Source organism: Schistosoma mansoni, chromosome 3 (assembly GCF_000237925.1).
Source record: "Schistosoma mansoni strain Puerto Rico chromosome 3, complete genome".
Lineage (NCBI taxonomy): Eukaryota > Metazoa > Platyhelminthes > Trematoda > Strigeidida > Schistosomatidae > Schistosoma > Schistosoma mansoni.
In genome coordinates this window covers 8,338,184-8,350,386 of record NC_031497.1, presented here as the reverse complement: position 1 = coordinate 8,350,386, position 12,203 = coordinate 8,338,184, and the positions used below count along the sequence as shown (strand labels likewise).

Genomic DNA, 12,203 nt, shown 5'->3' with positions numbered 1-12,203 from the left:
AATAATGATTGACAGTAGGCTGGTATCGAAAAATCCATCTGAAGTTGTAATCTCCGTCCAGTTGATATGTGGTGTGTTGAAATCTCCAACGATCGAACGACAATCGGACCTGCTCCAAGAATAGATATGACCTAAGGTAAAGTCTTCAGCAAGACAACATAGACTACGGTATATCTCTCCTGTAGCCACTAATCCATGTCTAGATTTATTGTCACAAAAAGTTGTCTCGCATGTATTTGTGTAATGCGCTTCTGACTCACTCGACTGCACACGAAAGAGATCTCTAAGATATAATATAATACTTTCTCCCCAGCGATTTACACCTCTATCACTTCTGATACTTATGTATCCTGCAGTCATCGGAGAACAGCCTACATCCACAAGGATCCGCGTTTCTGTGACAACAGTTTCATCAGAGTTTGACGACACCTTAACCAGTAACACCTCTTATGTTCATAGTGTAGCAATCCAGTCAGTTGAGAAGTCAGTAGCGAAGAGGTTCAAAGATGTAATCGAAAGAATATCGATATATCGAGAAGTGATCAATGTAAGCTGGCTAGTGGTTGTAGGAGATGTGTCGAATGGTGCGCTCACCCGTGATCTGGTGTGGATGAGTGATAGAGCGCCTTTAGCTGGGTGAGTTCACTAAAACTAATGTGGTTAGCATCAAATGTTGAAGACTTACTGAGCTATTGATTTTGGGGATTTATTTACCGTTATACATCATTTTACTTTCGAGTTCTTAACACAGTAATGGTGTAGTGCCGTATTTATCTAATCATTCACCTCGATAACCGTCATAATGCAAATCTTAACGGTGCATAATATTATAAGGCAAAGAGAAGCGGCAGCTACAGTTTATTGTCAAATAGCGCAGGCCAGAAAGCCACAAGCAAATATCAACGAGCGAAGCGAAAATGAAACGCATTGGAGATGGCGGGTAAGCCAACTCACTCTTATCAAGCGTTAATAAATATTTATAGTCAGATAAAAATAAATGACAGACATGCGACAAATAGGATAAGAAGTGTACACACGATGTTGAAAAATGACTCATGATGGATAGGTGAATCGGCTTGTCCAGAAGCTAGAATAAGCTGTGTAGGTGTAACATAGTGCACGACGTTACACTACTCCCCACAAAGGCATCATGCCAAATCCTTTTATTCTTTACGGGATATGATTTCAGTATTATCTTTATTTTATCAACCCTAGATCGTTGTCATAAATGGTCACATGCTCATTGCTTTCGAGTATGAAAAGTGGCAAAGTTGTGAGTTAATACATACGATCCTCAATTGAACTATTCAACTGGGTGCTAATTCGCGCTCTGTCTGACAGTGTTGGCAACTGCAAATGGAGAATCCTTTTGCAGATCCTGTAGCGAGGTTGACACCGGTTTGTCGTACTGTCAGTCTTGATACTTTCTCTTTAGACCAATTCTCATGATAACCCCCAGATTTCTCGTGTTGATACGGGTGCATTAGATAAGTACAATCCTTTCGAGGCTACTGCCCATGGGGATACCAAACAGGGTAATCATACCACTAATTCTGTACCACCACCTCCATATTCTGCTACTCAAGCTCAGAAAATTACAACCGCAGAGCTTGAGCGTCGTCAGAAGGAACTGGATGCAAAGGCTGCAGAACTAGCACGAAGAGAAGAAGAACAACGAATGAGAGAGGAACAAAATCGGCCAGTATCCCAAGGAGGTTTGTCATTTTTCTCACCTAAATTGTCCGTTGCCTAACACGTTTAGTCACTGTGCTAATATACGTACCCAGTAGCATACTCTTGAGGCTAATTTGTCGATACTAACACATTTAGTAATTAATAAAGGAACTAAGTCTAGTCAGCTAAATGTCCCTCCAAATATATGCCTGAAATTTGATTTTTTTCCCCAGACGATTCTGATCCTGAGGTGTAAATGACCATAAATGACTGGTCCTGGTTATAACTACGATTGTGCACTGACTTGTCACTATAGATGTAGTTGCGTTCATCTGTGGCTTCGTTGTTGATTCAAGTCATACCTTTATATACAACCGTTTTCCCTGCCGTCCAGTTTTTCCACCATCATTAAAAGCACTATTTTTCACTCATTTTGTTGTGTCGTGGTTAGCGCTTTTTGGTCGATGCACATTTGTGCTGGATGCACCGTTGATTGTGACTGGTGACCGTCGGATGCCCCTAATTCACAATTACTTGGTACAGTTTTCACGTTTCCATCGTTTAGAAATGTTTGTAAACAGGAATCTTAAGTCAAGTTAACTTGAAAGATTATACATCATCAGACCTTCATGTAGATACTTTAGTTCGTTCACCGTGAACCACCAATGTATTAACCCTTCGATACTATGGACCCATTCAGCTGATTTACTGTTTCCTACCATATACACGATCGGAAGTTTAATGTTAATCTTATGCGGAAATTCATTCACACCTGTCTTATCAAAAGCGTATGGCTGATTTTTATCCTAGCTAAATGGGTTTGGTTTGTACTTCCCTTTGAGTTGCCATTTTAAAACTACTTGAATAACACATCTTCATAGTCGTGTAAATTTCCAGTCGTAATCTTGCATAATGCTCCAAAAGAATTATGTAAATAATGCTAAAAGTCGTATCTTCTGAAGTATTATGTTACAGATGACTCCTTCCCTCCGGTTTCATCCTATAAAAGGTTACTTATTTTTACATGCCAAGGTCTGAACTCAAAGCTTTGAGTTTCTCTCTTAAAGTTTTCTTTTATTACGACTCCTAAATCAGTATAAATCTTAGAGACTGTTCTGTTTTTCTGAATTATCTTATTTCTTTATTCTGTTTTTTATACTCATGTTTACCTGACATTATTAGCTACTTTGTGAAATTGCAAGCCACGACGCCACACTTTCTTTTTCTATCCATAGGTGTTATAGCCAAGAACTGGCCTCCATTACCATCCTTCTGTCCTTGTACTCCTTGCTTTTACCAAAACATTGAGACAGAAATTGTACCTGAGTACAAAAGAGTGGTCAAGTTTGGATATTACCTATGGCTGTCGTATGCTTGTTTGTTGTTAGTGAACTTGTTCACAGCAATGATATATTTTGCCGGTACTTCTAGCTACTACGGGGGAAGTCTGTTCGGTGTTGCTATTCTGGTGTTCATAATTTGTGTACCGTCATCGTACGTGTGTTGGTTCAGACCATTATACAAAGCCTTTAGGTAAGTTTGTATCTAAGTTATCAGATTACAGTGTTTAGTGTCATAGGAAAATGTTTAACAGTTATTGGCGAACGTCTCCAAACATTGTCTAATTAATATTTTTTAAATACCGTTATTGTCCATGATCTTGTAATTATTGTTCTAATTTAACAAATAGTAATACCTGCAGATTAACGAAAGTATTATTATGGGTATTATTTTTGACGACCACAGGAAAAGTGCCACGAAAAGTCCATTCTATTATGTATTTCTTAGTGTCACTGTTCAGAACCACTCTGCTTACCGTAATCATGAAATCCCCTGTCGATACGGCTCAAACTAACACGACTATTTATATATTGTACACGTGTCCTCGTTTAAGTGCCCCGAATCTCTTCCGGACTTACTACTTTCCCGTTCAATATGAAACATCAGTGTCATGAAGTTCTAGACATAATATATGTTCCACTTAATAGCAGTTCACCGTCTTAATGAATCATTTACTATTCCTATCTAACACCCAATATATTATCAACATATGCTTGGTCCTAAAATAGCCTGGTCTTGTTTATCGAAGACTGCCAAAATCTGATTTTCTGATCGCCTTGAATAACAATACAATCAGTTTTGGGATCCGTTTCTCCTCCTTTGAACACAAAATGTTACCTGAGGACTGATCTACGTAAATGCCCGAATTAATACTAGGCAATTTAATAGTTAAGTGCGCCGTCGACTTAACTTATCTTAAAAGTCTTATGAGTTCGTTTGGGTTGGTGTCTGACAAAATCTCGGCGTGGATTCCGAATGTTCAGTTGGCCTTCGCCAACATTTTTCACTTGCGTAGGCGAGATCTTCCTTCCGCCAACCAAAGGTCAAGTATACTGTGTAGCATTCCGTCTCGTTTAACTCTACATTTGTTAGGAATGATCTTTTCAGGTAAAACACATGCGTAGGTTACTAGTATTTTACAATGTATCTTCGAAGCCTTGCTCGTGTACCGTGAAACGACCGATCGAAAAATGTGAAGGTTAGGGGTAAAGATAACAAATTAGTTAATCACGCCACAAATCTTCACCTACTGAGGTGGACAGAACATGTTTTACGTGTGCCCAGCTGCTACTTACCTCGACGTACGCTGTTAGCTGGTTTAGGAGTAGGTTGGAAGCTAGCTAGGTTCGGTCAAATAAAAACATAGCATCAGTCCATAAAGTCACTGACTGTCGGTTAGAGATATGTAGGTAGGTGCAGACTACTTGGTCTGGATCAGCGTATTAACCACTACCAGTGGTTGGGAACATCAAGTAAGATTGCTCAGAATCTATCACAATGGCGCAGGTTCACTCACTGTTCATATAAAGCTTGAGCTCCATTCTGCCTCCATATATATTCATCCTTTTTGTCTTCTCGAACCATAGTTTAAAGACTTAGTTTCTTCTTGTTGCCACAGCCCCTAGATTATCTTGATCTCTTCTGTAGGTAATCTTGTTAAAGTTACCTCGTTATATCAACTTGGTTTAGTAACCTGGGCCAACGCATAGTTGTGGCAGGCTCTACGTTGATCATGACTGACATACTCAATCCTTCATCAAATACTAGCAGTTTATACATGCTTCTTCAAATGCCATGTTTCAGAGTGTTTCTCAGTATACTCGCTACTCAATAAGAAAATAAACATCTTGAGTCACATCGTCAAAGGATAAGAGAGCTATTCGACCTGTGCTAAGATGTCATAAGCCACCAACCAACAAGGGCTGATATAACCCGCGTATTAAGTAAAATAAGTAGCATCATTCTATTTAGTCCCTACATTCACAGTAAACGTACAGACTAGTCATAAAGTTGATACGTACTTTCCTAAGTTTTTCTCATCGGACTTGACAATCATACTTAGAATTACTGATCCAGAATGTTTGAAGCTGGTGTCATTATCAGAAGTAAAGTTCAAGAATGTGAATCCAAAGATAACGATTATGGTAATATCGATCATGAAGTCATGTGATTGCTTATACAGTCATTATAGTTTGAAAGGATGACATATGCAGCAAACAGAATTCTTCCATGTTTTATTTTGGCAGTAAAGTATTTAATAAATCAGCAATACCTGATAAGTTTATTGTTTTCTCGAACACTTTCTAGCTTTGTTAGGAAGAAAAGTGATCAGATGTATTTAAATTTAAATAGTTTCATTTAAAAGGTGGTAAGCATCAAATCTGGAGCTTAACGCATAATTTTAGTAAGATTGGTCTCATGTTGTAAATATTAGAACTCCACTCAATCTTACTTTAGTTCATCTAGAAATTCAATTATCAGTTCTCACGGCCTCGTACTAATATACAAATGAATTAAAAAGCAGAATTGACACTTTTGAAGTAGATCTTAAGTGAAAGACCCCTGTTAGTTGCCTTATTCAACAGTGTGTTCGTCTTTCTAAATAAACGGTTTACAACATTGCCTGTTTGTAACTTGTATGAAGTAAAAATGATTTCTTTAGAAAGCGGCCTAATCTCATGCATAAAGCCAAACGTTGAAATGTAGTTATCCTAGTTTTATTTATTTGTTTCAACACAAATATTGGTAGAAAAGGCCATCATATAAATATGCGTCACACAACAACAACGAGGATGTAAGGTGCGTATAAGAAAAAAGAACAATGACCAGCAGAAATTAGTGTATGGTAATGAAATAATAATAATAGGAAAGGAAGTTCAGTTAGCAAAGGTGCAACCAGAACGAATTCTCCCAGTTAAAGAAGTTACGTCGATTTTTTATGAAGAAAGTAAAAGAAAGTTACAGCAAGATCGCCACTGGCTTTTATTCTGAGTCATATCTGATAACGTCTCAAGCCACTGTGTTGCACCATCTCTAGGACCCCAACCAGAGAGTCGTGAAGGACCAATGGAAACCAGTCCTGTACAACTTTCATACTAAGACACTATGTCATAAACTGACCACCTCTCTTTTTCCAACCAGTCCCAGCTTCGGAAAATAATTCACGGTGTAGAATCCTCTGGGGGTGATATTTGTAGAACATGTCCAAACCATCGAAGTCACAGTGAGGGTAAACCTAGTAACCAGGCATTCAAGCTGTAGTTTTGTGATATCTCCCTAACGTATAGAGATTACTATTTGTTGCAATTTTTGAGTCACACGTTACTAACGAGTAATTGTTTTTTGTATGATTATGAGCACTTTCGTTTGACTTGTTGACCACTATGACTAATTTAGTGGTAAACTCAAAAACACTTCATAATCGTTCCGAAGCACATTCGGACTTCAAGCATATTGGTCACTATTTTGGAGTATCAGTAGCAACTAATGTAACCAGTTCACTTTACTGTAAAGCTATAGTAAGACAAGTACAGAAGACCTACTTTTAATATGAAGATCTGTGTCACATGTCCCACTAGCTGGGTGCTAAATGCTTAATAGTGTACTCCTTAACACTGGAATTTTATTCACCATACATTTCGAGAAGTAGTCGTCAATCACTAACACTCACTAAGCATTGTCTGAGTATTTAATGAAAGTGCCGAATAACGTGGTGATTATCCTCAAATGGAGATACACTATATTTCAAACATCATCTTAATTGATCCATCCTAAAGTTAGACAATTATTAAAGCTAGAACCTAACGACTTAGTCTAGTGTTACTACTTGGTTGGGGTCCGTGTGACTATCGTAACCAATGGTTGGAGACTCTGGGTGACATTGCTCAGAATCTATCACAATTACGTAGGTGTATACACTCTCTGTCTTCCCTTAAACCGTGAGATTAAAATTGCTTTATATCTTCCCACCAACTAATTCTTTCTTCCTGTACTATATCCTTATACACAATCTTTCTTTTATTTATTACTACCATTGAAGTAACTACTATGAATTCGGTGTTCATCTTGTTGTACTAATAAGGTGTGGCAACTTGGACCGATGCATATATGTACCTGGTTCTACGTTGTAGCTGACTGACTGACTTAGCAGCTGTACAGATTGTTTGTTAGAAATCATGATTGATAGTCGTTTTTAATGGAAAGACGTAGGCTTTTTACTCACATAAATTGACTCTACTGTCTCAGCTTCTTTGCATTGGGTAGCAAGTAAATACATTTCACTAATGTCTAATTATGGTAGTTGTAACAAGAAAGTGTTATGGTATTTCATAATGGTAGTTAAATGAGAGTGGTCAAATGTTTCGATTGCTTATTTCGGCCAGTTAATTGGAATGATGTTTGACACGTTCGTTAAGTATAAGCAAAGTTACGAACAGCCTTTTCTAAATCGTTTTGATACTTCGGTAAATCCCAAAGCATGATCGCCTACACTAAATCCATGTAATGAAAAGGTATGTTTAACAATAAATTTCCATTCATTGGATATGTGTTTTTACTACTTTGGATTTTTTGTGTCCAAAAAATATTTCACAGACAAATTGAAATCGATAATCTTTTTCCTCATTTAATTCACACAGAAGCAACAGCTCAATCAATTTCTTCGTATTTTTCATTGTTTTTGGTGTTCAAGTTTTGGTTATGATCATACAGTCAATCGGCATCATAAATTGGGGATCCTGGTGAGTCTTTTACTACATATTTTGGATAACTAAGATTTTATTTACACTCGCTGAAAAAATACACTACTTTACCCTGTTACTTACCTACTTACGCCTGTTACTCCCAATGGAGCATGGGCCTGCTGACCACTATTCTTCAACCCACTCTGTCCTGGGCCTTCCTTTCTAGTTCTATCCAATTTTTTTAATTCTCATGTCTGTTTCCATTATCGGCGTAATGTGTTCTTTGGTCTTCCTCTTCTCCTTTGGCCTTCAGGACTCCATGTTGAGGGCTCGCCTTGTGATGCAGTTGTGTGTGTCCTATCCACTTCCAGCGCTCCTGATTTCTTCCTCTGCTGGAATCTGGTTTGTTCTCTTCTGGCAGCGACATTCCATTGCCCCCAAATGCCCTAGTACGGCCGAGAGTGGGGAGAGTCACTTCTCCCTCTCAAAATGCTTTCATATGGCCAGCGAATATATAGCCTCTGCCAGGGAAGTCCTACTCACTGCCTTCTCGTGGCGGGGGTGTTGTTTACGAAAGTGAGAGGACGAAAAGCGAATGTCCGGCGCTTTAACCGGGTTGGTGGACATGGAAAGTTCACCTAGGGGAGTTGGAAAACCCTGATTCCAAACCAGTTGTGCACATGGGCTCCAGTATCCTGAGGGAACAAATGGCGTACGAATCAACCGTTGATCACCGGCTACCATGGGACTGCATCTCCTCACGATGCTCCACTGTTTTGTGGATCAGACATTCAGGTCAAAGGCTCCGGGTGTGGCTCCCTAAGAAAACCACCTACTTCAGTCTGGGCACCTGAGCAGTATCACAGCCCTCACACAAATCGAATGAGATTTGTGTGGCGCATATTTATCTGGTGCCCCCTTGTACCAATATTTATGTGTTTAAATAAAATAAAATAAACACAGTAGGTTGTTGCTGATAGTGTCTGGCCATCGGATCCGAAGTGTTTTGCGTAGACAACTGCTAATAAACACTTGTATCTTCTGGATGATGGCTTTCGTAGTTCTTCACGTCTCCACTCCATACAGTAGAACAGAACTGTCTTGATATTTGTATTGAAAATTCTGACTTTAGTGTTGATTGTCAGTTGTTCTTCAATTGTAAATGTGTTGTTCTTGCTTTGCCGATCCGCGCCCTCACATCTGCATCAGATCCACCGTGTTCATCAATGATGCTGCCCAGATATGTAAAGGTTTTCACATCCTTAAAAGCTTCTTCGTCAAGTGTGATTTGATTGGTGTATGCTGTGTTGTATCGGAGAATCTCGCTTTTCTCTTTGTGTATATTGAGACCTACTGAGGCTGGTGCTACACTGGTCGTCTCCTGCATTTTTTGTTGCGTGTGTGGTAGAAGAGCCACATCATCTACGAAGTCTAAATCGTCTAGCTGCATCATAGCTGTCCATTGTATCCCGTGTTTCCCTCTAGATATTGACGTCTTCATGATCCAGTCGATCACCAGGAGAAAGAGAAAGGGTGAGAGTAAGCAAGCTTGTCTGACACCAGTCTTTACCTCGAACGAGTAAGTAAGTATCAGAGTGTTTCACTTCGATATTAGGTTCGAGTAATTAATTGATATAGAATGCCAATCAGAAGTAGCCTAATGAAAAAGTCAATCGATGGCATTCAGAAGTGACATAAATGTCATATTTATTTCATTGGGCTCATTGAGTCAATTTCCTAAGAATAGAGTAGTATTTATGTGAATGAGTATTTGTGCATTTCATTCGGTGATCTAATACACTTTCTCTCTCATTCATATGTTCTTGCTTAAGTATTCAGTTGGGGGGGGGTTAGAGCGTATTATACTGTGTATCAGTATCTGTTGGGGGACGTTAGGTTCCCAGAACTCACTTGGAAAAGGTCCTAATTTTGTAATTTTATCCTGAAAATTTGAACTTTATGTTTTCGCGTCAAGAAACGCTTAGTTGACCTACAGCTTATATTTCCCACTCGGGAATCCTTGACTGTCATTAATTGACGAACTTTTTTAGTACGCTATTTCGTTGCTCTCTCAAGGGCGTTTCTATCATCGTATAAATAAGCTTGATTTGTGTGCTTAGTGACCTCGTATTTTCTGGGTGCTTATAGAATCCATTCTCTACGCCTCATCAAGACCTCTTGATCTAGTTAGCAGGGCTGGGGACAACTGATTAGAATAACCTATCGTATCACTGTATCATTGACCTTTGTTCCGTTTACCGAGTAAGGTGAACTCGTAATATCACCAAGCATATCAGTATCAAATTTAGGGCACCGCAAGTCACAACAGTAACCTTTCACACTTATGGACGGAGTTAATAGACACTGATAAATTCGAACAAAGATCCATTCTTTTTAGTAGCTAATTTCAATGCATCCCTGTTTCCTTAGCGCCAAACACTATATATGTTTTTCAGTACATATCACATTACATTAAATATAGTGCTCGGTTTCTTTATTTATAAATTATCCTGTATTCCAGTGGATGGATCACTGGTTTGGCGGTGGTCAAATCTAACCCGGTAATTGGAGTTATGTCATTGCTGGTAGCATCAATATTCACAGCCATCACAGGACTATCGGCTTGGTATCTTATCCATGTGAGTTTCCCTTCGCTTTGTTGTGTGTTTACTATCAGGTATGTATTATCATTCAATTTTGGTGCTATTGATAAACCATCCTGTTTAAAACACATACATGCTGTTGTGGTGTAGTCTACTTATATCCATATAAGTAGTATATGGTGTGGGTCAGACATAGAATGTATTTTGGCAGAAGACCGATGAGGAAAGAACTGAAATGAAGCGCAATCGTTTGGAAAATGCATGAGCAATGGAATAAGAGAAGAAACAGTGAAGATTGAAACAATTGGTTGTTAATTTGCAAATTGACTGTTCATTGTTTGGTTATCAGAATTTACTGAGATAGTCTGTAATCTTTGCTTAAATACATTCGATTGTCCCCAACTAGTGTTCTGTTCACTACACTGTATCAGGACGAAGAAATTCCTATTCTATAGGAAATTTGTACTAACAGTCAAATACTACTTTAGTTTTTAGTGTCTATGAGCTGATCAACGTCACCAGAAAGTCATTAGAATGAAATCTCTGTATTCACACTAAATATTTTTATTATTGGTGTTTTTCGCTTTACTCAGTAATGTTAAGGCATACAAAGCTCATTAAGCAAACATAAGCTGGTGCTGTTGCTCCCAAGTCATGTTTTTGTTTCATTTCTACAAATATAAACATCTGTTTACTTTATAGGTCATAAAAGAACTTTCATTCTTCCAGGGTCAGCCTTTTAAGTTGTGACACCAATCTGGGTCTTTATTAATCATGTAGTGTCATAACAACCCACTTCAAGTTGTATTAAAAGAACAAAGGGATAGTGAGATGATTCAAGCATCTAACAAAATTCACCTAACCTAGTCTCAATACGGTCTCATGTAATATTCGAGGTGACGCTTAATTATGAAGAAAGTTCAAAACAAATCACTTTTTACTTGTTTTGGTTTTTAAAATGGCTCACTGCATACTTTCAAGGTTCTTGAATTGTTAAAATTAGGATAAAAACTGTGACTCGTTGTTTGTCCTTCACTCAATTTACTTTACTTGCTGAGTAAATCTAAGCATACTTTTTGTTTATATTCACTCATTGATTTGTGTTTTATTTTTGTTGTTTAGGTACATCGCATCTATCGCAGTACGGGCGCTAGTTTTGGAAAGGCTAAAGAAGAATTCGCTAATGGTGTAGTGTCAGATCCGTTTATAAGAAGCAGTGCACTGGAAGCCGGATTGTTTGCAACACGTCAGGCTACTTCAAGTGGTCCATCAGCTAACAGATCCTAAATAATACATAACTTTAATTCCCTAGTGAAAGTGTGTCTTTATGTTTAATTCCCGATTGTTTTCTCATAATACTTTACACAGCATCATTGCCCTAACTTATTCTCTTGTATTTTTACTGTGACAGTTTGTTGGTTGGTGTTGTGTTTATAGTATTCATGTTTTTCTAGGCCTGAAACTACATATTCAAAAACACTCATTCTCTTCAAACTGCAGAATCCTCTATGATATATATATTTCTTCACCTCTTCATGTCATCCAGTAAAAGTTGTCTTGACTTGTGATCATATTTTTGATTTATTTTAATTTTTTCACTTAGTGTTCTTGTAATATGATGCTTGCAATTCCCACAACACTCTGAGGGACTTGCTATTATTTTTCAATTTATACTGGTTGGTCGTTTATTTTGATTGAGGAAAAAGACCAATATTCTCAAGTAAACTAGCCTTAAATGAGAAAAATTTCCTAAGCGAGTATTAAGATGTAGTTAATGTAATTAAGTATCATTTTGTTTTGTAACCAACAATTACAGGTCAAAGAATATTAGGGTGAATTTCTGACGTTGGTTTTAATGATCGTAGGTGAGTTTTTTTTCTATATAGGAGGAAGTGTTGTTTCA

General features: G+C 38.0%; 1 protein-coding gene across 1 annotated transcript; it reads left to right on the top strand.

Annotated features, from left to right (window-relative positions):
• The first annotated feature begins 1,325 nt into the window (after positions 1-1,325).
• On the top strand, positions 1,326-11,970 carry Smp_013460 (putative scamp family). The gene is made up of 6 exons (XM_018799111.1): positions 1,326-1,398; positions 1,436-1,715; positions 2,910-3,207; positions 7,653-7,754; positions 10,219-10,336; positions 11,423-11,970. The coding sequence occupies exons 1-6, from the start codon at positions 1,357-1,359 to the stop codon at positions 11,585-11,587; spliced, it is 1,005 nt and encodes a 334-aa protein (XP_018650932.1). The 5' UTR covers positions 1,326-1,356; the 3' UTR covers positions 11,588-11,970.
• The last annotated feature ends 233 nt before the right edge of the window (positions 11,971-12,203 follow it).